The 24,739-nt window shown below is 41.6% G+C and overlaps 15 protein-coding genes across 15 annotated transcripts; 7 read left to right on the forward strand and 8 right to left on the reverse strand.

The window, feature by feature from the left end:
• Window positions 1-129: 129 nt before the first annotated feature.
• RNA14 (cleavage polyadenylation factor subunit RNA14) lies at window positions 130-2,094 on the forward strand (the record flags this gene model as incomplete). The annotated part of the gene is made up of 1 exon (XM_003680012.1): window positions 130-2,094. One exon carries the CDS (start codon window positions 130-132, stop codon window positions 2,092-2,094), a length of 1,965 nt encoding a protein of 654 aa, XP_003680060.1.
• Window positions 2,095-2,166: 72 nt separating this feature from the next.
• Window positions 2,167-3,492, reverse strand: ARG7 (glutamate N-acetyltransferase; the record flags this gene model as incomplete). The annotated part of the gene is made up of 1 exon (XM_003680013.1): window positions 2,167-3,492. One exon carries the CDS (start codon window positions 3,490-3,492, stop codon window positions 2,167-2,169), a length of 1,326 nt encoding a protein of 441 aa, XP_003680061.1.
• A 207-nt stretch (window positions 3,493-3,699) lies between these two features.
• STL1 (glucose-inactivated glycerol proton symporter STL1) lies at window positions 3,700-5,421 on the reverse strand (the record flags this gene model as incomplete). The annotated part of the gene is made up of 1 exon (XM_003680014.1): window positions 3,700-5,421. The coding sequence occupies one exon, from the start codon at window positions 5,419-5,421 to the stop codon at window positions 3,700-3,702; it is 1,722 nt and encodes a 573-aa protein (XP_003680062.1).
• Window positions 5,422-5,982: 561 nt separating this feature from the next.
• On the reverse strand, window positions 5,983-8,013 carry DHR2 (RNA helicase; the record flags this gene model as incomplete). Its single annotated transcript, XM_003680015.1, has 1 exon — window positions 5,983-8,013. One exon carries the CDS (start codon window positions 8,011-8,013, stop codon window positions 5,983-5,985), a length of 2,031 nt encoding a protein of 676 aa, XP_003680063.1.
• Window positions 8,014-8,149: 136 nt separating this feature from the next.
• RIM9 (Rim9p) lies at window positions 8,150-8,779 on the forward strand (the record flags this gene model as incomplete). Its single annotated transcript, XM_003680016.1, has 1 exon — window positions 8,150-8,779. The coding sequence occupies one exon, from the start codon at window positions 8,150-8,152 to the stop codon at window positions 8,777-8,779; it is 630 nt and encodes a 209-aa protein (XP_003680064.1).
• A 96-nt stretch (window positions 8,780-8,875) lies between these two features.
• On the forward strand, window positions 8,876-10,564 carry AEP1 (Aep1p; the record flags this gene model as incomplete). The annotated part of the gene is made up of 1 exon (XM_003680017.1): window positions 8,876-10,564. One exon carries the CDS (start codon window positions 8,876-8,878, stop codon window positions 10,562-10,564), a length of 1,689 nt encoding a protein of 562 aa, XP_003680065.1.
• Window positions 10,565-10,722: 158 nt separating this feature from the next.
• On the forward strand, window positions 10,723-12,132 carry KAR5 (Kar5p; the record flags this gene model as incomplete). The annotated part of the gene is made up of 1 exon (XM_003680018.1): window positions 10,723-12,132. One exon carries the CDS (start codon window positions 10,723-10,725, stop codon window positions 12,130-12,132), a length of 1,410 nt encoding a protein of 469 aa, XP_003680066.1.
• Window positions 12,133-12,277: 145 nt separating this feature from the next.
• On the reverse strand, window positions 12,278-14,212 carry SMY1 (Smy1p; the record flags this gene model as incomplete). Its single annotated transcript, XM_003680019.1, has 1 exon — window positions 12,278-14,212. The coding sequence occupies one exon, from the start codon at window positions 14,210-14,212 to the stop codon at window positions 12,278-12,280; it is 1,935 nt and encodes a 644-aa protein (XP_003680067.1).
• Window positions 14,213-14,379: 167 nt separating this feature from the next.
• VMA5 (H(+)-transporting V1 sector ATPase subunit C) lies at window positions 14,380-15,558 on the reverse strand (the record flags this gene model as incomplete). The annotated part of the gene is made up of 1 exon (XM_003680020.1): window positions 14,380-15,558. One exon carries the CDS (start codon window positions 15,556-15,558, stop codon window positions 14,380-14,382), a length of 1,179 nt encoding a protein of 392 aa, XP_003680068.1.
• A 250-nt stretch (window positions 15,559-15,808) lies between these two features.
• On the reverse strand, window positions 15,809-17,253 carry TEF4 (translation elongation factor EF1B gamma; the record flags this gene model as incomplete). Its single annotated transcript, XM_003680021.1, has 2 exons — window positions 15,809-16,839; window positions 17,046-17,253. 2 exons carry the CDS (start codon window positions 17,251-17,253, stop codon window positions 15,809-15,811), a joined length of 1,239 nt encoding a protein of 412 aa, XP_003680069.1.
• Window positions 17,254-17,704: 451 nt separating this feature from the next.
• On the forward strand, window positions 17,705-18,943 carry RRP14 (ribosome biosynthesis protein RRP14; the record flags this gene model as incomplete). The annotated part of the gene is made up of 1 exon (XM_003680022.1): window positions 17,705-18,943. One exon carries the CDS (start codon window positions 17,705-17,707, stop codon window positions 18,941-18,943), a length of 1,239 nt encoding a protein of 412 aa, XP_003680070.1.
• Window positions 18,944-19,153: 210 nt separating this feature from the next.
• On the forward strand, window positions 19,154-21,787 carry SOV1 (Sov1p; the record flags this gene model as incomplete). The annotated part of the gene is made up of 1 exon (XM_003680023.1): window positions 19,154-21,787. One exon carries the CDS (start codon window positions 19,154-19,156, stop codon window positions 21,785-21,787), a length of 2,634 nt encoding a protein of 877 aa, XP_003680071.1.
• A 23-nt stretch (window positions 21,788-21,810) lies between these two features.
• Window positions 21,811-23,058, reverse strand: UBX4 (Ubx4p; the record flags this gene model as incomplete). Its single annotated transcript, XM_003680024.1, has 1 exon — window positions 21,811-23,058. One exon carries the CDS (start codon window positions 23,056-23,058, stop codon window positions 21,811-21,813), a length of 1,248 nt encoding a protein of 415 aa, XP_003680072.1.
• A 201-nt stretch (window positions 23,059-23,259) lies between these two features.
• On the forward strand, window positions 23,260-24,387 carry AVO2 (Avo2p; the record flags this gene model as incomplete). Its single annotated transcript, XM_003680025.1, has 1 exon — window positions 23,260-24,387. The coding sequence occupies one exon, from the start codon at window positions 23,260-23,262 to the stop codon at window positions 24,385-24,387; it is 1,128 nt and encodes a 375-aa protein (XP_003680073.1).
• Window positions 24,388-24,401: 14 nt separating this feature from the next.
• Window positions 24,402-24,713, reverse strand: HOT13 (Hot13p; the record flags this gene model as incomplete). The annotated part of the gene is made up of 1 exon (XM_003680026.1): window positions 24,402-24,713. The coding sequence occupies one exon, from the start codon at window positions 24,711-24,713 to the stop codon at window positions 24,402-24,404; it is 312 nt and encodes a 103-aa protein (XP_003680074.1).
• Between the last annotated feature and the right edge of the window lie 26 nt (window positions 24,714-24,739).

A 24,739-nucleotide genomic window follows, 5' to 3' on the forward strand; every position in this document is an offset into this window, starting at 1 on the left:
TGTGGAACTTTGAACTTTAAAGCTGAACTTTCAACAGCTAAACAATCACTCGAAGAAGCGGTGGAGAGCCAATTGTTGCCGTCTAGAGGTCCCAAATTATCTCTGTTTTGGTAAAAGTTATCTTTGGAGATGTCCGGAGTAGCTACCCCGACGTTAAGCGTCGATACAAGCAACAAGTCGTTGACACCACCCGATGCAGTTGTCCAGCGGGACGCTAATGATGTGGAGGGCCTTATCCGTGATAAGATTGAGAGAGATCCTGTTGATATACTGGCATATTTGGAGCTGATACAGTACTATGAATCTCGAGATGCGTTTGAGGACTCTAGGAAGGTATATACACAATTACATAATAAATTCCCGTACTATTCACCATTGTGGACTCTGCAGTTGAAGGGCGAACTACAACGAGATGAATTTAAGACAGTTGAAAGATTACTAGCTGAATGCTTATCTGGTGAAAAGGCCAATAATGATTTACATTTGTGGGCAACTTACTTGGATTATGTGCGTCGAACGAATAATTTGATTACTGGAGGACAGGAAGCCCGAGCAGTTGTTGTGAGAGCATTTGAGTTAGTTATGGAGAAATGTGCTGTATTTGAGCCGCGCTCCTCATTCTTTTGGAATGATTATCTAGGGTTCCTGGAACAGTGGAAACCTGTTAATAAATGGGAAGAGCAACAACGAATTGATATGATCAGGAGACTTTATAAAAGAATGCTTAGCGTTCCATTCGAGAGTATCGAAAAGACCTGGAATAGATATACACAGTGGGAACAAGATGTCAATTCTTTGACCGCAAGAAAGTTCATTGGTGAGCTATCGTCAGATTATATGAAGGCTCGTTCATTGTATCAAGAATGGTCCCATCTGACAAGAGGTCTAAAAAGATCTGTTCCATCAAGTTTGGCTACTGCAAATAAGAATACGACTCCAAGATCTGACGAGCCAGTAGACTCAAGCCAATTGAAGGTATGGCTAAATTGGATCAAGTGGGAGAAAGATAATAAATTGGGCCTTGAAGAAAGTGTGCTCAGTGCAAGAATTACTTACATATACAAGCAAGGCGTGCAACATATGCTCTTTGCTGCTGAGATGTGGTATGACTACGCTATGTATGTTTCTGACACTTCAGAACGTTGCCAGATCTTACATACAGCGGTCTTGGCTAACCCAACATCGCCCTCGCTTACCTTCAAACTCGCCGAATGCTACGAGTTAGACAATAAGTTGGATTTGGTTCAAAAATGTTTTGACGATTGTTCGCAGAGTTTACTGCACCAGTATCGTTCAGATCTCGCTGCTAAAGATGAGCTTACGATTTACAGACAAAAGAAAAATTTGACGTTTGTCAACTGTATATACATGAACACAATGAAGAGATTATCGGGACTATCAGCAGCTCGATCTGTCTTTGGTAAATGTCGTAAACTCAAAAATAATTTGACCCATGATATTTACATCGAGAATGCTTATCTGGAGTACCAAAACCAGAATGATTACAAAACTGCATGCAAAGTCTTGGAGTTGGGGCTGAAATATTTTCAAGAGGATTCTGTTTATGTGAACAAATATTTGGACTTCCTGATTGTGCTCAATAAGGATCCTCAAATCAAGACTCTATTTGAAACTTCTGCAGAAAGGTTAAAGGATTTAGAAGGCTTGAGATCATTGTACAAGAAGATGATCAGTTACGAGTCGAAATTTGGGAGCTTGAGTAATGTTTACTCGCTTGAGAAAAGATTCTTTGAAAGGTTCCCACAGGAAAATTTGATCGAAGTCTTTACGGATAGATATCAAGTTCAGGACGTGAACTTGATTAAGAAGCTTGAATTGACATACATGGATAATGAGCCAGCCACGAACTCAGAGGATTTGTTAAACTCGTCATTGAAAAGATCTCGCGACGGTCAAGCAAATGGTCAGCCTCAAAAAAGAATCAAGAAAGAGCCATCAGTCCCCTCTGAGATTTTTGATTTACTTGCAATAATCCCTAAACGCCAGTATTTCAAGGTAGCCCTACTGGATCCACAGAATTTGGTCACCTATTTGAACGAACAAGTGGAACTCCCACAGAGTGGTAGCACGTAGCATTGTATTATACTATTAAAGAAAATATCATCTGTACATTTATTTAATGGAGAGAGTTCATATTAATGTTTTCTATGATCTATAATCACCATTAATGGTGACATACTCGTGGGACAAATCGCAGGTCCAGAACTGAGCTTCTTCGCTACCAGTCCCTAGATCAACCAAGACCTCGAGATCTGTGAGAGCCAGGATTTCAGAGGCTCTTTCTTCATCAATTTCCAATTGAGGAACACCGTTTACCACAAGTTTCAATTCGCGAGGCTCAGAGTTATCAGTCGCAATGAAACTTACATTAATTTTGTCAACGTCTAATGAACTCAAATCGCCCAATTTTGCGTAGCCAATGGCGCATAGAATTCTACCCCAGTTAGCATCCTTACCATACAACGCAGTCTTGACAAGCATTGAGTTGGAGATGGATTCTGCGATAATCTTTGCATCAGCGAAATTCAAAGCATTTTTGACATTAACAGTAACGAATTTGGTAGCACCTTCACCATCGCGCACAACAAGTTGAGCTAATCTCTTACCGAACTCAGTCACTTGCAACTTAACTTGTTCATAGTCAGAGGAAGTTTCTGTAATTTCGGGAGTCTCAACAGCACCGTTAGCAATCATACAAATAGTATCGTTGGTACTCATATCACCATCAACAGAAATACAGTTGAATGAACGTTCAGTAGAGAAACGCAACATCTTTTGTAGAGCTTGACTTTGGATCGGCAAGTCTGTAACGATAAAACCTAGAAGTGTAGCCATGTTAGGACAAATCATACCAGCACCTTTAGCCATACCAGTCAAAGTATATTCAGTACCATTTGGAAGGGTGAATTTTGAAGTGATCAATTTTGGGAAAGTATCGGTGGTGCAAATACATTTGGATATGTTGAGCCATGATTCAAAATCTGTGCCAAACTTGTTCTGGCCGAAGATGTCCTTAATTCCCTGAGAGATCTTGTTCAATTGCAATCTTTGACCGATGACACCAGTAGACATCACCAAAGTAGAGTTTTCTTGGTGCAATTGTTCGTTAACCAATCCAACCATTTCACGAGCATCTTTCATACCAACATCACCAGTGACTGAGTTGGCACAACCTGAATTGACCACAATTGCATTGACGTTCTTACCAGAAGACTCTTCTAACACCTTATGCGAAAGTAAAACAGGTGCAGCCTTAAACTTATTGGTGGTGAAAACTGCTGCTGCAGACGAAGGATAACTTTGGTTGGTATTTAAAATGATACCCAAATCGAGGTTTCCATTTTTCTTGACACCCGTAGCGGCAGAAGCTACTTTAAAGCCTTTTGGAAAGGTACCTGTTTTTGGTACGTACAATGAGTACTTGTCGATAACTTTAGATCCCTGCTGTAGCAGTGTAGTGGAGATTTTCATTTTTATGGAGCTATAAAGTTATGGAAAGATTGGACTTGTTCAAGATTTTGAAAATGCCTGCATCTTATCTTCATTTTTTTTTCAATTTCAGCCGCGCACTTATGAATCATACATAGATAGTGTGAGTAATAGTAACTAACAGGATTAATAAAAGTTGAATGTTGATTTAGTATAAATTATTAAACAAAGAATGCAAAATTAAAATGTTTAAGCACGAGGAGTGGCATTCTGGTCCTTCTCTGATTCAGAAGATCCATCTTCATTGTTGCTAGTGCTTGTATTTCTAGCGAACAAAGCGTAGCCATGAGCACCGGCTTCTTTACCCTCCTCTTCTGCGGCGAAGTCTTCCTTTTCCAAGTCGTCTTCGTATAGACCAAGGGCGTTGGCATGGTCGTCGACTTCTTGCAATGACAATTTGGGTAGATGAGCAGCAACTCTCCAGGCTTGGGTACCTTCTTCGTGAGACTTGGCGTAAATGATATCGATTTCTTCCAAACTTCTACCAGCAGTTTCTGGATAGAAGAAGAAGATGACTGGGATGTAGAGGTAGTTGATACATGCGAAGAACAAGTAACAGCCCCAGCCAGATTTGTTGATGAAGATTGGTGTGAACATGACGACAGCAAAGTTACACAACCAGTTGGTACAAGTGGAGAAAGCATTTGTGGAAGCACGAACCTTCATAGAGGCGATTTCTGGAGGATAGATCCATGGTAGAGATAACATGGAACAACCAAAGAACACAATGAACAGGAACAGACCCACAGCGGCACCCTTTGCATTTTCTTCTGTTTGTCTAACCAAACATGCAAAAGTAATTGTGAAAGAGATAGCTTGACCGGTAGCACCCAATAAAAACAGCTTACGTCTACCTAGACGCTCAATTAGGAAGAAAGATGGAATGGTAGACAATGCGTAAACTGTAGAAAAGACAGCACCCAAAATCATGGACAATCTTGGACTCAATTGGATAGTCTCGTGGAACAACACGGTAGAATAATAAATTGCAGCATTACAACCAGTGAATTGCTGGAAGAATTGAGTGGAGGCAGCGACCAAAGCTCTTTGCATATTTTGCGATTTACCACCGGAGAAAAGAACAGACATGGAGTTCTTTTCCTGCTTAGATCTGTTAACAGCATCATGAATCATAGCCACCTCAGCGACAATACGATCATCGTTAGGGTCAACATCATCAAGTTGACCTAACAAATAACGAGCTTCTTCAGTTCTACTTTGAGAGATCAACCAACGAGGAGATTCTGGCAAATTAACAATCATAAAACATAGAATCAATGCAAATAGAATTTGCATAGAAACTGGGAATCTCCATTGCACAGAACTGTCGATGAAAGAGAAACCAAAATCGATCCAGTAAGCAAGCATAGTACCTATAGCAATAGTGGAACCTTCCAAATTAACCAAAATACCTCTGATACTTGGATCCGACATTTCAGATTGCCAAACAGGAATGGTAGAAGTGTTCAAACCAGTACCAACACCAGTGATGACTCTTCCAACAACAAATTGACCTAAAGCCCAATAATCTCTAAATGCAGTAGTAGAAATAACTGCACCAACAATCGTAATCACAGAACCAATGACAATAAGTGGCTTTCTACCGATTTTTTCACCATAAAACATAACAAAAAGCGAACCAAAAAAACAACCTATCTCATAACAGGAAGTAACAGCACCTTGCACAGTAGAAGCATGTGTATCGTTGTCACTCTTACTCTTGGTAGCTGGAAATTCATAGTTGAACTGAGTACCAGTAATCAAACTGGCCATCAAACCCTGATCGTAACCGAAAAGAGAGAAACCCGTCATAGCACAAAGAGTGATGACATACCGTAGGGTTTTACCTGTTAGCCCAAAATGACTAGTCCTACTGAAAAATCTCGATTTTAATGATTTTTTCTCAATCATCCTTGGCCTTGTATAAACTTTTTGGATTTACAATTCAAATCTTACAATTACCCATCCTTTCAACGAACGCAATATTCCAGATATATATATTCATGCAATTCTTCCTTTCCTCGACTCTCAGCAAACTTTTCACCAATGGGCGTACGGTATACACACATTGGACGAGGACCCTCTTAATGCTGCAACGGACTCTCGGGGAAGTTGTATTACGCAAGGCAGCGCCAAGAGCATCTCGCAGGCGCGAGATGCGTTTCTCTAGGCGATATCTAGGAGACGTCTTCGAGAGGCTCGAGAACCCATCGAGCGATTGTTGGAGCACCAAAGTGTCCCAAAAGGGTAACCGGGAGGCCCACTGCGGGGCAGGGACTACCGAAAACGATGATGTAACCGAGAGAAACGCAAAATTTGCCCCAACAGGGACAAGCCAAGCTTTCTTGGCTCTCTCATTGGCCCACACGTTTGACCCCTTGACCCACAACTTGTCCCAACATTTGACCCACACCGCATTGGCCCTCTTTTGACCCTTAGTAATCCCGGGATTATCTCGCCCGGCGCTATTATCTAGATGTGTCTCTTGGCGACTTCACCCTGCAGCCAAGACAACTCGACCCGGCTGACGTTTCTGGCGTAACCCCTGGTGGTAAACACATACTCGGTGTACAGGATCGCGGGACAATTCCTATCGCGAAACAACAATGACGAGGGATGAACACCGATAGGTTCTCCGGTAAGCACAGTTCTGTAAGATCTGTCTGGCATACCGATCGCTGTATTCTTGCGGAACCCACTCAGGAAACATTTTAGAACTTTAGGAATATCTAGAGTTTCTTGTTGTTCACTCTCTTGATACTTGCAGTAGACTCGTAATTGTTCTCTAACTTTGATGATATTTTTAAGCGCCCTTTGCGAAACGCATAGTTTTTGACACCATTCCGCACGCTCCTGTGCGTTCTTGAATTGGATGGCCGTATCATATAATTCTTTCATCATGATCAAATCACCGTGCTTACGTCCGGCACGGCATAATTCAACCCTTCGCTCGTTGACTTCGTCACGAAGCTCAGGTGCAGGGTTTAGTAAGAAATTATCCACACTCAGGCAAGCTAGGATGTCTATTACAGGTGAAAGACAGTGTTGATCGCCTGCGGCGATCAACACAGCACTCATCTGTGGCGGCAGCGGCAATAATGCCATCTGTTCTCCCCTAGCGGTAATTTTGCCCGCATCGTCTAACGCTTGTAGTTCGTAAAGTTCTTGCAAGGCCAGGACTAAAGCTTCCCTTCCAGGGTTTTCAAACCATGTCCAATTGACAACATCTTCTACGGCGTACCGCTTAAGCATTAGTACTGGTGCAGTAACATCGCTTCGCGCGATCTCGGGTTCTGTCTGTTCGGGCAGTTTCGAATAGTCCGATTCACGGTATAGTCTATAACTCTTTCCTTCGCTCTCTCTACCGGCACGACCGGTTCTCTGCATAGCACTGGCCTTGGAGATTGGGACCGTGAGCAGCGTTGCAAGTCCCAGTTGGTGTCTCCAAACTTTGACCTTGCGCAGACCAGAGTCAATCACAAATCTTAAGCCTGAGATGGTCACCGAGGTCTCGGCGATATTGGTACTGAACACTATCTTACGCTTAAATCCTTTTAATGGCAAAAATACTTTGGCTTGTTGCGCGGGTGGTAGCGCCGCGTACAACGGGTATGCTACCATCAGTGGGACTTTGGTAGTCTCAGAAACACATTCTGCTATCCGGTTCATCACAGCAACAGCTTTGTCAATCTCTTCTTGACCTGGTAGAAAACACAGGATATCACCTAACTGTTCTCCTTGGTTGATTTGGCAACAACATCGGATCATGCTGTCGACCACATCATCACAAGGTGCTGTAAGGTAATATTGCGAGACTTGAAACTTACGTCCCTCCACAAATAAAATAGGAGCACTGTCAAAGAATGCACTAAACTTCTCGGCTTGCAAAGTAGCGGACATGACAACGATCTTCAAGTCTGGGCGTGGCCCGTTGATGAGAGATTTCAAGAACCCAAGGATCAAATCTGTCAATACAGTACGTTCATGCGCTTCATCAATCACTACAACACTATACTGGCGCAAATCTTTATGCATCATTAACTCTCTTAGAAGCATACCATCTGTTAAGTATTTTAGCTTTGTGCGCTTACTAGTGGTATTGTCGAACCGCACAGAGTAACCCACACGGTCTCCAAGATTACAGCCATGCTCTTGTGCTACTCTGGTTGCCAAATTGATAGCAGCAACCCTTCTGGGCTGCGTAACTGCAATTCCTCCCTCTGACACTTCATCGAGTAAAAACTGTGGTACTTGAGTAGATTTACCAGAACCAGTCTCACCAATTAAGATGGAAACCTGGTTTTCGCGCAAATGGTGCATAATCTCATGGCGATTTTGGAAAACCGGGAAAGTCTTTCTAATCTCTAACAATTCTCGAGCCTTTCTTTTCAAAGCATCTTTATTCAGCTTCTCACCAATGTTTTCATCATCTTGAACTTCTTCTGTAAAATCAACAACACCAGGTTTATTCCTCCTGAACGGGTGCATTTTCACACTAGCCATTATCGACCTCGTAAACCTTAGATCTCTGCCTTTGATTCAGGTCAAATACTTGTTAAACCATCTCATCTCGTAATTTTTCAGTCATCGCTTACGGATTAGACTAGGACTCATCACCACATACAACAATGGTGATGAGATGAGCCAGCTGATCGTCGTTTCTGCTATTCTGCTCTTTATAACGGTAGCCCTCGTGTTCCAGTTGCTGCCCATCGTTGCAGTGCCTATCTCCAAAGAGCTCGCACTCGCGACTTTTTATAACTCCACTTATGGCGTATTCGGATGGTGCTACATCACTGCTAATGACACTGTGTGTACTCCGAAACGCATCGGCTATGTCGACCTCAGTGTTGATTTGTCTGGACAAAGGAGAGTGCTCCCAGCGTTCATGGATTATTCAGTTACAAGACTACTCGTTGTGCACCCGCTCTCGTTCGCGATCACCTCACTGCTATGGATTATGGTACTTCTGATTCTGATCACATCCCTAGGTGACTCACCCAGATACCTATTCGTAGTAGCATTGTTCTCTTTACCTACATTCCTCTTCAGCCTATTGTGCTTCCTCGTTGATATTCTAATCTTTATCTCACACTTGGCATGGCCCGGTTGGCTAATGTTGGGTGCTACACTATGTGTCGCCACCTGTTGCTCGCTTCTATGGAATTTAAGACGGTCAGTGTCTATTAAGAAATACGAGGCCTTGCACTCAGAGGAAAGAGTCGAGGTGCCAACCTACTCAATGGTTCATTACACTTCCAATGGCTGAGAGCGTGGTGCACGGGTTTTACTTTTAGCCTTTAAAAAAGCTTCAAGTTCATCAATCTTTAAACTTCTTCGATCAAGATGGTGAAGTGTCAGCAAGATGAGACCCTATCGGTTTTATTCAACTCGCAAGGTTTTGCCAAGGAATCCATTCAAGGACAAAAATGTTACGGATGTGGTACCGTCGCCTGGGCAGATGATTCATTCATTTTATTCGCCAAGCCTCACTGAGGAACTAACTACTTGCTTTACAGAGAAGTATCCGTCCCTTCTTGGAGGAAAACCAATTATGCCAGCTCTCGTAAGGGACCCAAAGACTCAGGAAGCTCGATTGCAAATGAAATCGCTAACATTTAAGTCGGTACGAGGTGTTGTCGACTGGCTTGAAACCTTTAGATCAATGAGAAGTAGTGACTCAACATATGAGGTTATGGAAGATAGGATGATAGCTGATTTGGTCAAACCTAGTAAACTTACAAGGGTCAATACACCTTTGGTATCTCAGTTACGTGAACTCTTTGGGTCTCAGGAAAGTCGAAAGATCAATTCAAGAACTTTGAACGCTATGGTAGAGCAGTTTGTCAATGATCGCGAATTGGGGGTTTTCAGCGAAGATGTTTACTTGTATTTGCTTCAGCATCATGTTAATTCCCCAGAAAAAATTATATCGATCATTGAATCAATCAAACTTCATTTGAAATCGCATATTGATCAGTTCAGTGTCGTTGAAGCTCTTGTATTGCAAATCCTGGTATCTTTAAAGAAAAACGAGTTGCATTTATCTGAGCTATTAGTCAACTCCTTCAATGATTTACTTTCAGAGATTAACAATCGTTTTCACATACCAAACTGTACCACCCAATTCCAGCCAATTGTTGCGCAAGAGATTCTTGAGCTCTATATCAAGATGCGTAAGTTTACGGAAAGTAAAAGATTATTCAGTTATCTGATCTCTAAGAAATTTTGTCCCTCAGATAGAGTTACCGTTTCTTACTTGAAGACATTGAGTGAGGAAGTTCCCAGGGATACATTGAAGGAGTTTGCATTAATCTCTGATTTCCGTCCCATCATTGAGCGTGCTCAAAACCCCAAAATTTTCTATTATTTGATACCGCTTTGCAGACATGTCGATGAAGCGACAAGCTTACTCACCATTATAAAGACGTCCAGAAACGTAAAAGAAATTCTGGATGTCAATATAACGTCATTCATATCCAGGATCACAACTTTAAAAAATGATCCAATGATCACATCTGCCACACTTTGCACACTTTACCGTATGGCATCTCCATTTTATCATCAAAAATTGCCTGAAAAGATTTCCAATGCATTTGTACTGGCATTTAGTCGCTTGGCAAATTACACAATGGCTGCGTCAATAATGAAAAGGGACACAGTCAGTTCATCAGGCCATCTTCTAAAGACAATCGTCTCGAATTTGGAAAGAGGAAAAAATAATAAAATACCAGCAACAAATCCCATCTATGAAGAGGTATTCATCGAGAGGTACCTGATACCAATTTACAATCGCATGAACTTGACTTCGAAATTAGATTTTATTGCACAGGTCCACTCTCTATCGATGTTGTCTGCAATGCTTACGTCAGAGGTTTCTCATGGAAGCAACATACATTTCGATCTACTGAGGAAGATTCTAAAACATGGGTTCAAGAACAACTTACTCTCGGAGGTTCCAAGAAATACGTGGGAAAAGGTTCTGGGTCAGGTCGAATTAAAATCTGTATTAGAGGAATACAAGCTCAGTCCGAAAACCCTACTGAATTGTTAAGTAGCTCTGATGCGATTTCTTGTTAATAGCGTTTCATTACGTTTAGTCGTGACATGTCACATACCTGAAACAACTTCTTGAATATTAGCTTTATATCGAGTAAGACGGCGAGAAGGCTCAAAATACAACTTTTACCAATGATGCTTTAACTATATCTAATGCTTTGTCCATTGTTAGTTCTCCTGGCTATTTTTGCCGGGGCCAGATGCTCTGAATTGGCGATGGTTGACCAACTCCAACAACGACTGCTTTCAACCAATGCCAGTGGTAACCTTTTGACTAAGGACTATCTGGAAAGCAAATTTCCATTCCTCAAATCTGACTGTGTTAAAGATGCACTGAGCCGGTTTCTGCCAATTTGTTTGAAAGAAGGTATTGAATCCGTTGAGACAGAGCTTCGTGTCGAAACTGCCGTCAAACTCTCAATTTGTGAGTTCAAAGCCTCTGGGCTGGAACACATACCGAATAGTTGCGAATCGAAAGCTATTGATTCGATGATGGACTGTATGATTCAACTAGAATCATCGGCACAGTGGTGGACAACTTACAGCGGAAACTATCAAAGACTAACAACAATATGTTTCGAAAACTCTCTTCCTTATGAGAAAGATCAAATCCTGGCATTATTCCTTAACATAACCAACACTTACACTGACCTCAGCGACCAACTTAACGAGCAGTTATATCAAATCATATCCAATTCTGAATTCGCTTCCAGGGAACACATGCAAAAAATGGCCAGCATGTTTCAGGATTATATGAGCCGTTTTACCGAAGAATCTAAATCTCATAAATCAGTAATTGAAGATGATATTAGAGCTCATAGAAATCAAGTCAATGAACTCATTATTAATAACTCAGCCAACTTTGAGCAAGAACTTTCAAAACGCAATTTCGAGCTCACAAACAATGTTAGAGAGGTTCTTGATATCATTGGAATGATTAAAAGCTCGCTGCAACATTTGGATATCTCAAATGAAATTAACGAAATTAATAAGCAAGCCATGAGTGATTGGAAGAGAGTGGATGAAGTGGCCGAAAGTGTACTGAAATCGCAGCACGACGGCCAAGAGCAATTGAGTGAACAATGGGATGAGTTCTTGAGTTCGACTAGGAAGAATATGTCAGTTATGTCAACAGAGCTAATTGAATCACAAAACCATGCCATCAAGGTTTTAGGCAGCTACGATGAAATGATGAAGCATTATATGGTTACCACATTATCAGAAGAAATGTTCCCAGAATTACAGGCGCTTCAACAGCAGATACTGATGGATTGGAAACAAACAACTGATTTCATTGCAGAGGATCTAGCATACTGGAATAGAGAAGTCTCAAGCAGCTTCGAGTCGATATCACATAATCTGAGCAGGACTATGGAAACAGTAAATGATTTAGACCAGAGGATAACGAGATTCCAAAATATTTTCGCCAAAATGCAGAAAGCTATGGAGATGGGATGGAAACTATTTCAGTATAATCTCTCCATCTTGAAATATCTTTTAGTCCACAGGTTGTTTTGGGCACTAGCACTGATAACCTTTTTTGGCCTCGACTTCTGGGTGTGATGCCATCGAAAAGAATAGCCTTGGGATTCATGAGATATGCACAGGCAATCGCTAAGTGGATGGTGTTATTACTCGCAATTCTTATAGGTTCGAGACTTGGCTCACTGATAGTATCGACGGACTGAGCGGCCGATCAACTCGATATCTATTTGCTCTTCAAGCTGTCCGCATCGGCGATCCCTTCGTTGAGCCTCACAGCATGTAGATTAAGTCCAGTTCTCGAGCTTCGTATTCTCAATGACTCCTCGGACCCTTTCGAGCTTACGCTGTTGATGGAGATTTTCCTTGACGCTTTGGCGTTAGGAGTGGTATTTTTGAAGAACCACGAAAGTTTCCCTGATTGAGAACTTTCATCCAGTTGACTTTTGGCGCTGCCCGCTGACGAGCTCGACAATCTTCTTGCAGCAGGATTTTCGAGCTTGGAAACGTGAACCTCTCTTAACATGCCTTCGAGGTCTCCAATTGTTTCAAAACGTGAATTAGCAAGATTAGACCATTTTTCTAAATCTTGCCTCATGTGCAGATTGGAAGCTAGTAAATCTTTCATTTCCTCCTCGTTAGCTTGTAACTGTTCTAGCAGCTTCAAATTCATCGCTGCCAAAGCCTCCTCCTTAGAGGATTTGAATTCCAATTGGGAGGTGAGAGACTTGTTAGATGATATCTCATTATCTAATCTCATTTGTACCTCCATAACTTTCTCACATTTTTCCATTAGTATTCCCATTATTTTCGAATGTTCTTCATCGTTTTTGGTGCTAACGTTAGCTTTTGAACTTGAACTATGCAGCAGCTGGGAAAGCGACTCTAGCTGTGCCTTTAACTTCTTGTTTTCTAACATTATTTCATTCTGTTTATCAGCAGTCTCGCTTCCATACTGAAGTTTCTTCAGATTCATTAATTCCTTTTCCAGTAATTGAATGTGAGATTGATAGTTTTTCTCCTTGGCATCAAAGTCTTTCATAAGCAAATCTAGCATGGCCTTAGAATTCGTCCCTGCTTTATTTTGTTGAAAGAGGTTCTTCACGAGCTTCATGTTAGCGCCGAAGTTTAGGGTGTTAAGTGTCTCTTCTTCATCTTGTTTCGCTGTCGAGCACATCAACACCAAGGTAGTTTTGCAATTACCTCCGATTGTTTCTTGAAGCAGCTGAGTTAGGCACGATTCTTTGTAGGGAATATAATAATTACCAGAACGAGGTCTGCCATTTTTGACACTTTGCTCGGTACCCGCTAAAGAGCGAGCAACGTTCTCTAAAGTAACCATTGATTGGTTTATCTTCTTGGTATTTTCTGGAGATATGCCCAGGTTATTTTGCTTGTCTATTTTATCTGAGCTTCCCAAATCTACCAATTGGAAAGACCCGGTCTTGAACACTTCCTTAACATTGTCTCTCTGCTCCACAGTTATCCTAATTATAACGCTAGACCTGGAAGAGGCCAAGGATCGACCTTTCTCGCAATATGATAAAGCTTCTAAAAGAGATGTGACATACACACATCGCAGGTTCTTTATTGAGATAGATGACTTTTTCGAGTCTAATCGAAGCTTCAAAGGTTTTTGTTCGGATAGAGGAGCTAGGAGATCCCTGATGCTTTCGCAATTAACTTCAATAATGCTCAAACTGATACTATAATCAATGTTATTTTCGGACCCAGTTTCGACAGTAGTGAAGATCTGCTTACAGACACCGTTTATGACCCCATCTCCTTTATTGTAACCAAACATTGTGCTAGTCTTCCCTGAATCCGTTTGCCCATAGGCCATTATCGCAACATTATAACCATTAAAAAGTTGGGCGACACTGTCACCAATGATGGACGACGTAGTATCTTTAGTCTGAGCTCCAGGATTGAAAATTTGATCCACTCGAAAAAGCTTAAGGTTTTGACCAGCTAGATGTTCTTGAGAGTGTGCTTTGCCTTCGACAACAATAGTCTGAGAATCCTTCACCTTATATGGAAGTCTCATCGCTTCATCCTTCACCGAATTTAGCTTCAGAAGCACTTTAATCCCTGCTTCCTCTCGCAGTGGTCCCTTGATATGATATACATCGTCTAGCACTTGATTTGAGCTCCACAACATTGGAACTCTAAGTCTTTACCGACCGCTCTATTCATATCTATAAAAGCTTGGACAGCTTTTCGAAGAGTGCAGGCCCCGCAATGACATATGATAAAAAAGGTCAAAGATGAAAGATTAATCTTAAAATCTCTAATTAGTGGTTCTTTAATTTTGTCCGTCTATGAATGCTACAAGTTTATAACGTAGATAACGAATGGCTCATATTCTGTATCGACCAATTGTGCGTATTGGTGCAAACTGGTATCTTGTTTCACAATCTTACCTTGTTTGTCTCTAGTGAAAGCATTCCCGCTGAGGAATCCAAAGGCTTCAATCAACTCTGCTTTACATTTTGACAAGTTCTTTGGAGGTACTGCGATCACCTTGGTGTTGAAATGTGGAGGTAACCCATAACGTAGCACGGATTCAACGTAGAGACGAAGGGCCTTGATGTGAAACCAATTGATAAAACAATCAGCATATGCGGTCTTTGCCAATCTAACTAATTGAACGCGTAGATTTTGTTCGAGACTGGCAGCAGAATCGTGCTCCTTCTTCAATTGATCGATCAACTCTTCTGAGTAGTTAAACTCACGAGGAATGAATTTTCTTTCTCTAGCCTTTGCTGAAAAATCCTGAACACTCTTCTTGAACAAGTGAACGTTGTAAAGTATGTACTCTGCATCCTCGGCGATGACGCCTGCTGACCCGGGCACAACGTTCTTGGCAAGGGTCTCGTAACTTTTCTCAAAGTCAGCTTTTAAACTCTTGGGCACAGCCACAAGAATTGTGGTCAAGTACTCCGAGTTCAGGATGAAATCCTGTGGTTTCACGACATCATGCAGAGATCTGACGGACAAATCACCAGTCTTCTTCCGCTCTGCAGCAGCAAGATTGGTCTTGGCATTGTTATAGTTCGCATAAGTCGCTCTCACATCTGCATCCAACTGGGCAGCCTCATTAGAAATCAAGTTCATCAAATCATTGATACTCTTGTCCAATTTAAACTTCCTAGTTTGCCAATGGAAATTTTCCAAATATTCTGGGACAGGTACATTATTTATAGGAAGTGTCTTGTAAGCGTTCGTCCCAGCTTCACTTAATCCACCTAGGATCTCCACAATTTTGGCGATCGAACCACCGATCTGAGTATCGTGTTTGGCCAATTCCTCAGACTCCACAATAAGACTATCCAATGATCCAATCTTGAATTCAGGGACTTTAAAATCAGATACAAAAGCTCTGCCACCAATCAAACTCTCTTGCAACCATTTATCGGCACTCAAACTTGGCGAAGTTGCCGGTTTCGTCTTCTCAGGTAGCGAAAGAAGAACAAAGTCATTCGCTGTATAAAGAGCAGTAGACATCTTTGGTTCAATTCAACTCCACAAGGAATCCACAAGGATATAGATCTTCACAATTGATCAGCTTGCCAAGAGTTGTTCATTATATAGTTTGGCTGTCAATCTGGCTGCTTTATTTATCCCTTTGAAAGAATAATAAGCGGCAAAATCACCCGGCTTGGACACTTCAAATAAAATCAAGTTCAAAAATTCGTTAGTTATAATTATAATAGAGGAAGTATATCAAATGCTTTTATATATTGATACAACGGAATCATTTCAACACTTTACCGTCAGAGATCTCTCTTGGTTCACCGTTAACGACGACGGGCTTGTCCCAAGCCCACATGTTGTTGATGAATTCCTTGTCTTGCTCGTTGGATGGGTCCAACTTGCTGTAAGAGTAGGATTCCCAGTCTGGAGCGACATCGAAGGCTGGGGCGTAGTCCTGGCCTCTGACCATGATGGCACCGGTGATACCATTGTTGTTGTTTTCACCGTAGACGACTAGAGAACCAAAGACGTATTTGGTGGAAGCAGATAGTCTGTTGAAGAAACCACCGACCAAGTTGTTAGACATGAAGGTCAAAGTCAATTCATCGTTGTACTTGTAGTCAACCTTCCAGATGGACCATTCTTCAGCGTTGTAGTTTTCCCAGAACCATGGCAAAGCGACAGGTCTGGTGTCTTCGTTAGAGTATTTTCTCTTCCATTCGTCTAGAATGAAAGAAGATTTACCTAGAGCTTCCAATGGGTGCTTTGGCTTCTTTTGTTCAGCAGGTGGGGCGTCCTTTGGTTCCTCCTTCTTGGCAGCAGGCTTAGCTGGTTCAGCAGCCTTCTTTGGCTTCTCAGCCTTAGCTTTCTTTGGTGCTTCCATAGCCTTTTCAGCAAATTTGAGGTCACCCCAAACAGACTTAACGTATGGAGAAGCTGAGACAGTGGTGAACCATCTGACTAAGTATGGGTGCTTGTTTCTGAATTCTGGACCACATAGGGCAGTCAAGACTTTTTCCCAAGCGCTGGCAGCGATGATATCAGCCAAAGTGATTCTTTCACCGACCAAGTACGTGAACTCTTGCAATCTTTGCTCGAAAAATTGAGCGTAAGATTCTAGTTTTTCTAGAGCAGTGTCTACTTGCTTCTTGTTGTATGGGACGTAGCCAACCAATGGAAATAAGCCAGCCATAGCAGTTTGAAGAACATCGCTGTTAGATAGAGAAACCCATCTCAAGACATTAGCCTTTTCCTTAGGACAGGCACCCAAGAAAGCCTTCTCAACCTTTTCGTCCTTCAAAAGAGAGACCACTACAACATTGTTAGTAATTAAAATTGCAACAAGGGCAATGCAAAGTGGGAGATTGATTGAAGTGATCAGAGTGAAAATTATCGACACATGAGTGGTTACCTATTGATACCCATTCAGACAGGGATAACTGTATAATACTGAAAAAGTTTTCTCATCATTTACAACAATCAGTTTCCTTTGCAATATCATATCCATGTAAACTTACAGTAATAAGCAATTGCTTGCAATTCAGTTAGCTTGAAACCCTTGGCATCAATGAAAGCTGGAGTCTTCTTCAATGGGAACAATTCAGCGAATTGAGCATCGTCCTTGTAAGAAACAAGTTTAACATCCAATTTGAAGTAGTTAATCAATCCCTCCAAGAGTTGAGATCTTGGAGAGATATCCATAAAGTACAAAGTGCCTAAAGACATCTCGAGAGTATGCTATGCGTGGAATTGAGTTCAAGAGACCAAGATAAACAGATCTACAACAATAAATAAGTGAAGATATATGAATATTGAAGCCTTTTAAAGGCTTCATGGGCATGCTCGATGAAAAATTTTCGTGTTACCCGACAGAATTTAGTGTCAATTAAGCAATTAGGTCTTGAAAGATGGGCAAATGATGACTAAGAGCGTGCTTACAACGTCAATGTCTCGTTTACAGAGAAATTGGAGGTGATTGAGGTGGTATAGATGGTCCTTTGGTGAAATAAGTGTCATTTTATGTTTAAGATTGATAAATTCGAGGTGATGAGACGTGTCACGTGACTGAAAAGTTTTCCAATTAGGCTGGAAAAGTTTTAATCTTGAGATGAGATGAGATGAGATGGGCATCGATTGTCCAGAAGAGGTCGTGAAGAACCTGTTTCAGCGATTTGGGATGTCAAACACATTGGAGGAACGCCTTCGGGCCAATTCAAATGCTTTTGAAGGACTTTTAGCTCTGATTCCTGCAAAATATTACTATGATGACAAGACTCAGGACCAGTGGAAGGCACAGAAGAAGAGTAAATCGCAGGCTAAGGAGGATAAGATGAAGAAATTGGATCCCGATCAGATGGATGATGAGACTTTAAGTACATTAGAAATAATGAAGAAGAAGGAAGGAAATGCGAAACCAGTTATACTGCCCGGTGAAAAGCACAAGATCACTCGAGCATCTAAGGAACCTGTCAAGGAGTCCAAAGAATCTGTGGGAAAAGAGGAAGAGGAAGAAAAGATTGGTCTGATATTTGATGATGAGGGGAATGAAGTAAAGGAAGATGTATCAGAGGAAGAGACGGTACAATCGAAGGTGCAAGAGCAGATGAAATCTCAAAAGCCAGAGAAGAAGAACCTTGAAGCTCTGAGATCAAAGCTCCAGTCCAAGATCCAGGAATTGAAGGAAAAGAGGAAAGCTCCCGGTACCAGAGTAAAGGGTGCCCCAAGCTCTAGAGAGGCCATCCTGGCGGAGAGAAAGCAGAAGCTGGAAAGTAAGAAGCAGAAGCGCAGGCAGCCAGAAGAAGAGGAAGAGGTTAACGCCAGCGAAAACAGCGATTCAGATCTCGATGAGGAAAGCGACAACGAGCAAAGCAGAAAGAAACAGAAGGTCGACAATTTGGCTGACCAAGTCATGTTTCAAAACATAGTCTTTGATGATGGAAATGCTATAACCTCTAACTTACAAAATCTGAGGAAACTGGCAAAGAAGAAAGGACCGGCAAATAATGACATAAGAGCTCATTTGAAATTGGCTGAGGCAAGGAAGTCAAAACTAGAATCCAAGGACGAATTGGATCAAATTAAAGAGAAAGAGAAGAGCAAGTGGCAAAGAGCCACACTACAAGCGGAAGGTGTTAAACTAAAAGATGATGAAAAGCTGCTGCGTAAGGCACTTAAGAGAAAGGAAGCTAAGAAGAGGAAATCATCTTTGGATTGGAAAGAGCGTCAAAGAACTGTTGCTACAAATATTGCGGAAAAGCAGAAGAGAAGAGAAGCTAACCTCAAGATAAGGAAGGATAACAAAGGTGTCAAGAGGTCGAAGCAGCAAAAGATGATGCGGAAGTTCACTGGAAACAAAGGTCCCAAGAAAAGCAGAGCTGGTTTCGAAGGTAGGTTGAAGAGTGGCAAGAAAACATGAAGCTTAAAGATATCAAGTACATAAAATTTAAGCAATTAGATCAATTAATCGATACCAATCCTGCATAAGATCACTAACCATAGTTGTCTGTTTGACGATTTTTAGTTTTTAAGCTATGTATTGAATGTTAATCTTATGAAAAAAGAGGCATACAGCAGAGGCCATCGCACAAAAAGATACTCAAACAGATACACAGATAGCTGGATTACAATGCTTCGAGCTACCAGATTAGGTTGTCGATGTCTTTCCAGGGCTCATGTTCGTTACTACAGGAAAAGGCGAATGCTTACCGGTCATATACCAACGCTAAAGAATAATGAGATACTTCGAGAACAGAAAGTTATTAATATTGATGCACCATCGCCAGATGTTGTAGAAAATAAACTGAGATCCCTAGGATTCGAAAATCTCGATGCTGAAAACTCTATGCAGGATATGATGTTAAGTTATTTCAGCCAAGCCAATGCTGGGTTCAAGCGAGGGTCGAAGAATCTAAAGAAGTTACAGAATGATCTGATGGCTAACGATACCAGTGATGATGCCAAATTGGGTGCCCTATTTAACTACCTACTCGAAGAGAGTAATCTAGAAATAAGGAGATTACAGACGATGAATAAGGACAAGGTCGATATTAACAATGAGTCAAGAATGATTGATAAAGAACTAGAATCTGAGACTGAGCTAGAAAACGCGATAGTATCTGAACTTTTCAAACCTACCGGTAAGGATGGAGAGACATACTTGATGAATACAGATTTCATATATGAAATTTTAACCGATTTGAACAACCGGAAGAAACCTCTAGGTGCCAAAGTACTATCCATAGATCAGCTCGTTGAAGCGTTCGAGCTTGCCAAAACTGTGCCAATAGAAGGAAGGCGAAGACGAGGTATTTTTCTGGCTGGCAACTTGATATACTCACTCGGCAAGGTGAGGATGGATCCAGTAAACGAGTCATTCTATATTGAATCGCTTGTTAATTACGGGCTATACAAGAAGGCATATAATCTTTTCGAATCCGTAAGAGAAAAGGTAAACGAAAGATGGTGGTACGAGATGGGAATGATGATCGCGCTTAGGGGTAATTACTTACGCAAGCTTGACACTCTTTTGGCCATTGCTGATGAAAAGTTTGACAGCTATCCTTATATCGCCCCCAAAATGTTACAACTTGCGATTAAGAAAAAGCTCTACATCAGAGATTTCGAAAGCGCTAATGCATTGTCTGACAGGTATCTTGAGATCATATCCCAATATGGGTTGAAATGCAGCAGTGATCGAGACCATAAAATGATCAAATTCCAGTCGGAAGGTGAAGCTGATGAATACCTAAATGAAATAGAGGTGCCCACCATTCAAGGCCTTCTAGCCATCATTGACTACCATTTTTTTAGAAAGAATTTTGATATGGGCTATAAGTTGATGGCATCGTATCTAGAGAAAACAAGCGACGATGAAGTGAGTCTTCAGTTTTTAATAGTGCGTTTGAAGTTGAACCTTTTGAGAAACATGAACGGTCTCAAAGTCGCGCTTGAACCACATATACCTCGTACTGTTGCCAAAAATCGTTTGAGGAACCTTCAGAGGTCTTTCAATAAGATGGTTGGTGAAATGAATGTCGATCCATCGGTATGTCAGGAGCTGCTTTTTGATAGTATTTCCTCTCTTGTCCAGAACCCCCTTTTGACTAAAACAGTTGAAGGTCTGCTTGTATCATCCATGAAAGAACAAGCGCTCTCGCCATCCAAAAGTTTTCGTGGCCTTATAAAATTACTGCTAGCCACAGAACGTGAGAAAGATGCTATGAAATTACTTACAAATATGGAGCTCGCATTCAAAATTTCTCAAGATTGTACGCGTACGCATGAGGATCAATTTTACACACCTGCCAACGCTCACCATTATGCGGAATTTGTTGAATACTATACCATTCTTGCAGCAAGAGGCAAATCAAAAAGGCCGTTGGTTACATATGAGAAAAATATCTCCAAATTGCTGGCAAGAATGGAGGCAACTGGAGTAAGGTACAATGCAGTATTTTTGGCGAAGTTATTGGTATTTTACAAGGGAAATAACGATTTTGGAAACTTATTCAAAATAATCAACGAGATATTGGAGGTCAAGCATGACATCTCGACCCCTGCAGACGCTAATAGAACAAGCTTCTACGGTCGTCGTGATATCACACGAGGCCTGTATGCTGAAATTTGGAATGCCTACTCAAGATATTACTATGTTTACTCTCGCGAATGGCAAACCATTGGTAAGAAGTCTAACTATGTAGGGTGGAGGAACAATGTGTCAAAGATCATGGAAAAGACCAAAATACATCCTAGTACTCCGATCAGAACATTGTTCGCAAACATGATCAACGCTGACAATATTTTGCCAGACGAACGGATGTACTTCGTTATCTTGGTCACGTTTATGAAGAAAAGAGAGTGGGAGGCCATACCTGGTGTCTTGACTGCGATGGAGAGTATACACGGTCTACCAATCTCTGATGAACTGGTAAACTATTTTATGAAGGGGCTAGAGAGAGAGTATATCATGGCAAGACGGCAAAAAATTGATTTGAGTGGGCAAGAAGATCAAGAGATAAACTCCAGTATGAAGCAATTCATACAGCAACTCAAGAAAAATGCAGTTGTCCAAAAGCCCGAGTCTGGCGATCCTAACACTGTTAATATATTAATAGAGAACATTTTGGCTTTACAAAGGTATAAAAGCCCAAGTGACCATGATTTTTTCCAGGTCACTGAAGCCATGAAGGCAATGCAATGTGAGAGACCTAATATACAGGACTTGATCGACAATGTACAAAGCACAGATAGCTTCATGTAAATATAATTCACATTTGTAACCCATCACTTCTTGCTCAGTTTCAACCATTTAGGGATCTTCTTAATTTTAGGGTCTGAGGTACTGATCTTTGGTTTAACAACATCATCGCTGATCTTTTCATCAGATGAATGCTCGCCTCGATCTCTCCGAACGTCATCAGCGTCTGTCAAGCCTTTAGCAGATTCTAAAATCTCATTCCTCAAATATGGACCTTTATCTTTGCAGTCGAACATTAATAAAGTCTTGGTACCGAAGCCTAATTCGTCCACCAATTTTCTATCATCCGGTTGGTAAACTTCGAAAGGATGCGGCTGGTTCAATGTGAAATTCATACTGTCATCTATCAGCGATTCTGACACAACCTTGTATATAGTCTTCATACTTTCAGCTGGTTCGAAAGCTACCTCGATATGAGTCAAGTCAGGAAATCGTATCCTCACTACACATTCCTTTACCACCGTCTTTGCGGACTCTTCTTTTTCCTGTCTGAGTCTCTTGGTCATCAATGGTCCTCCGAGACCACCTGTTTGCTTCAAGAGCATATGCTGGTATCTCCTAGCCTGATCCACTGTCATTTCATAATCATCCGCATTCTCGTCCTTTTGTATTTGTTTTGCAATCGATGTGTCCGTGGGAATATATGCCGAAACTTCATGTAGTACATGCTTCTTAGCTAGTGTTTCTGTGCCTTTCAAGTCTTCAGGCTTCGCAGCAACCTGTTCTTCCTTGTTTGGATCTACTCCAGATGAGTCTTGCTGAATAGTCTCTGAGTTTGTAAGTCTAACTAACGCAGAGCTTTTAACTCCAAGATCATCCAGAGTCAATCCTCTGAGTTCTGCATAGGGTACAACCTTGGAGAATACTTGTAACTTGGTGTTGGAGGATTCTAATGACCATCCATGTTTCGATGCCAGCACATCAAGCACATCCTTCAGGTCAGCGGAGCTTCTAATGGTTTCAACTATAGTCTTGTGACCAGTGACTTGCCATTTTATCTTCACAGAGTTGCCCTCATCAGCCTTTGAACCAGCCTCACTTTTCTTCAACTCCAAATTAACCCCTGTGCTAAGATTGAGGAACCTCCAGGGCAAATCTAGAGTCACTGGTTTTTTGTTGTGTAAAAGAACCCAGTCCTGGCAATTGTTCGGTGCTTCATCATCTAGCAGCTTGTAATGCCTTAAACTGTCAACCAAGACGTCATTTAACACCGTATTTGGAGCCACTTTGGCCCTGAAATGGGCAAAATTGTAATTGATCGAGACTGTAGCCATCAAAACCGTACTTGAGTGTCTTAGAGTGACCTTTCCTCGCCTTTTCTTTGGTGGCGTTCCATCAGTAGTCATCGAGTTTAAAGGTAATTAGAAATCCGAAAGGTGCGCGACCACGCTAAACATACCGATAGGATAATAGCGATTAACTAGGCAGCTAATGGTACCGGAGTGCCACCAAATTTCAAGGACTATAGACCAGTGATGCTAGGAGATCCATCGGTGCGATTGCGAGAAGCCGTTATAGAGGGGAATTTACTGATTGTCAAGAGGCTTTTAAGACGATTTCCCTGTTACTTGACCAATATCGATCCAACCAATGGTTGGACTTCACTACATTATGCTTCATATCACGGTCGATATTTGATATGTGTTTATCTGATCCAATTAGGTCATGACAAGAGAGAATTAGCGACCACTTTTAAAGGTAATACTTGCGTTCACCTAGCACTAATGAATGGCCATGAGCAAACTACGCATTTACTTTTACAATATTTCCCAGGGTTTATCGATCGACCAGGTGAGCATGGACGTGCTCCTATTCATATCGCGTGTATGCACGATCATTTCCAATGTCTTAGCTTGCTGATGGGAGTTGGTGCAAAATTGGATATAACGGACGATGATGGTGATACTCCATTGCATGTTTGCCTTGAATACGGCAGTATTCATTGCATGAAACTACTCCTAATAGATGGTGGGATTGTGAACGATAATGCAAGGAACAATCTCAATTGGAGACCAAGTGATGTTGCCGAAACTTTTGAGTTGGCAAAACTTTATGCGAAAACACTGAAAGAGGCTCAACTTCCTGGATTACCGAGGAAACCAAGTTATAATTCATTTAGGACACCCGTCTTGACATCAAAATCAGTATTTGACGACGGTCCCTCGCCAGTGTTGACAATGAATTCGCCTTACTCGATATACGCACAGACAGCCCCTATACCACAATTGCCCAGAATTTCAACAAGTAGACGACCATCGGCTGCGGTTAGCATTAAATCGCCTATTGCCAACACATCGTTTCAGTCAAGGTTAGCATCGAAGGACTCATCATTGACCAGTTCAGGCTCTTCTCTAAACAAGAAGGATACGCGCAATAGTGTGATCGACTGGCAACGAACTACGTCTTCATCTGAAGTATCACCGGAGAAGAGAGAGCCAGCCAAGATGGAACTGCCGACTGACGGTGGCAGGCTAACGGGACCTCTTGCGAGAAACGGTTCACCAGTGGATAGTAGAGAAAAGCCATCGCCGCAGGAAGGGCGTAAAAGAAGGATATCGCTGCTGAACATCCCAGTAGCCAAATTACGGCAACAGGAATCGTAGATCTTATATATTATTTAATTGGGCATTTGGAAATACATATCATAGTGGATCTTACAGCCTGGATTAAACAGAGCGGAGCAATTAGGACAACTTAATTGAGCATATTGATCGAAAGTCATTGGAGTACGACACACTCCGCACATTACTACTTTTTCCTGAGAGGGCAAGCGGTATCGTTGTGGCGTGTGGCCGGTGAGTTCATGGCATGAATAACAGGCGTAAAAACGCTGACAACACCTGAATTTCAAAGCTATAACGTCCAAAGGCGAATGCCAGTGCACACAGCGAGACTCATTATCGACTGTTTCGCCATATATTTCATTCATTGATCATTCTTGTAAAGTTGTAAAAA

The sequence above is a fragment of the Torulaspora delbrueckii genome, chromosome 2 (genome assembly GCF_000243375.1).
Source record: "Torulaspora delbrueckii CBS 1146 chromosome 2, complete genome".
NCBI lineage: Eukaryota > Fungi > Ascomycota > Saccharomycetes > Saccharomycetales > Saccharomycetaceae > Torulaspora > Torulaspora delbrueckii.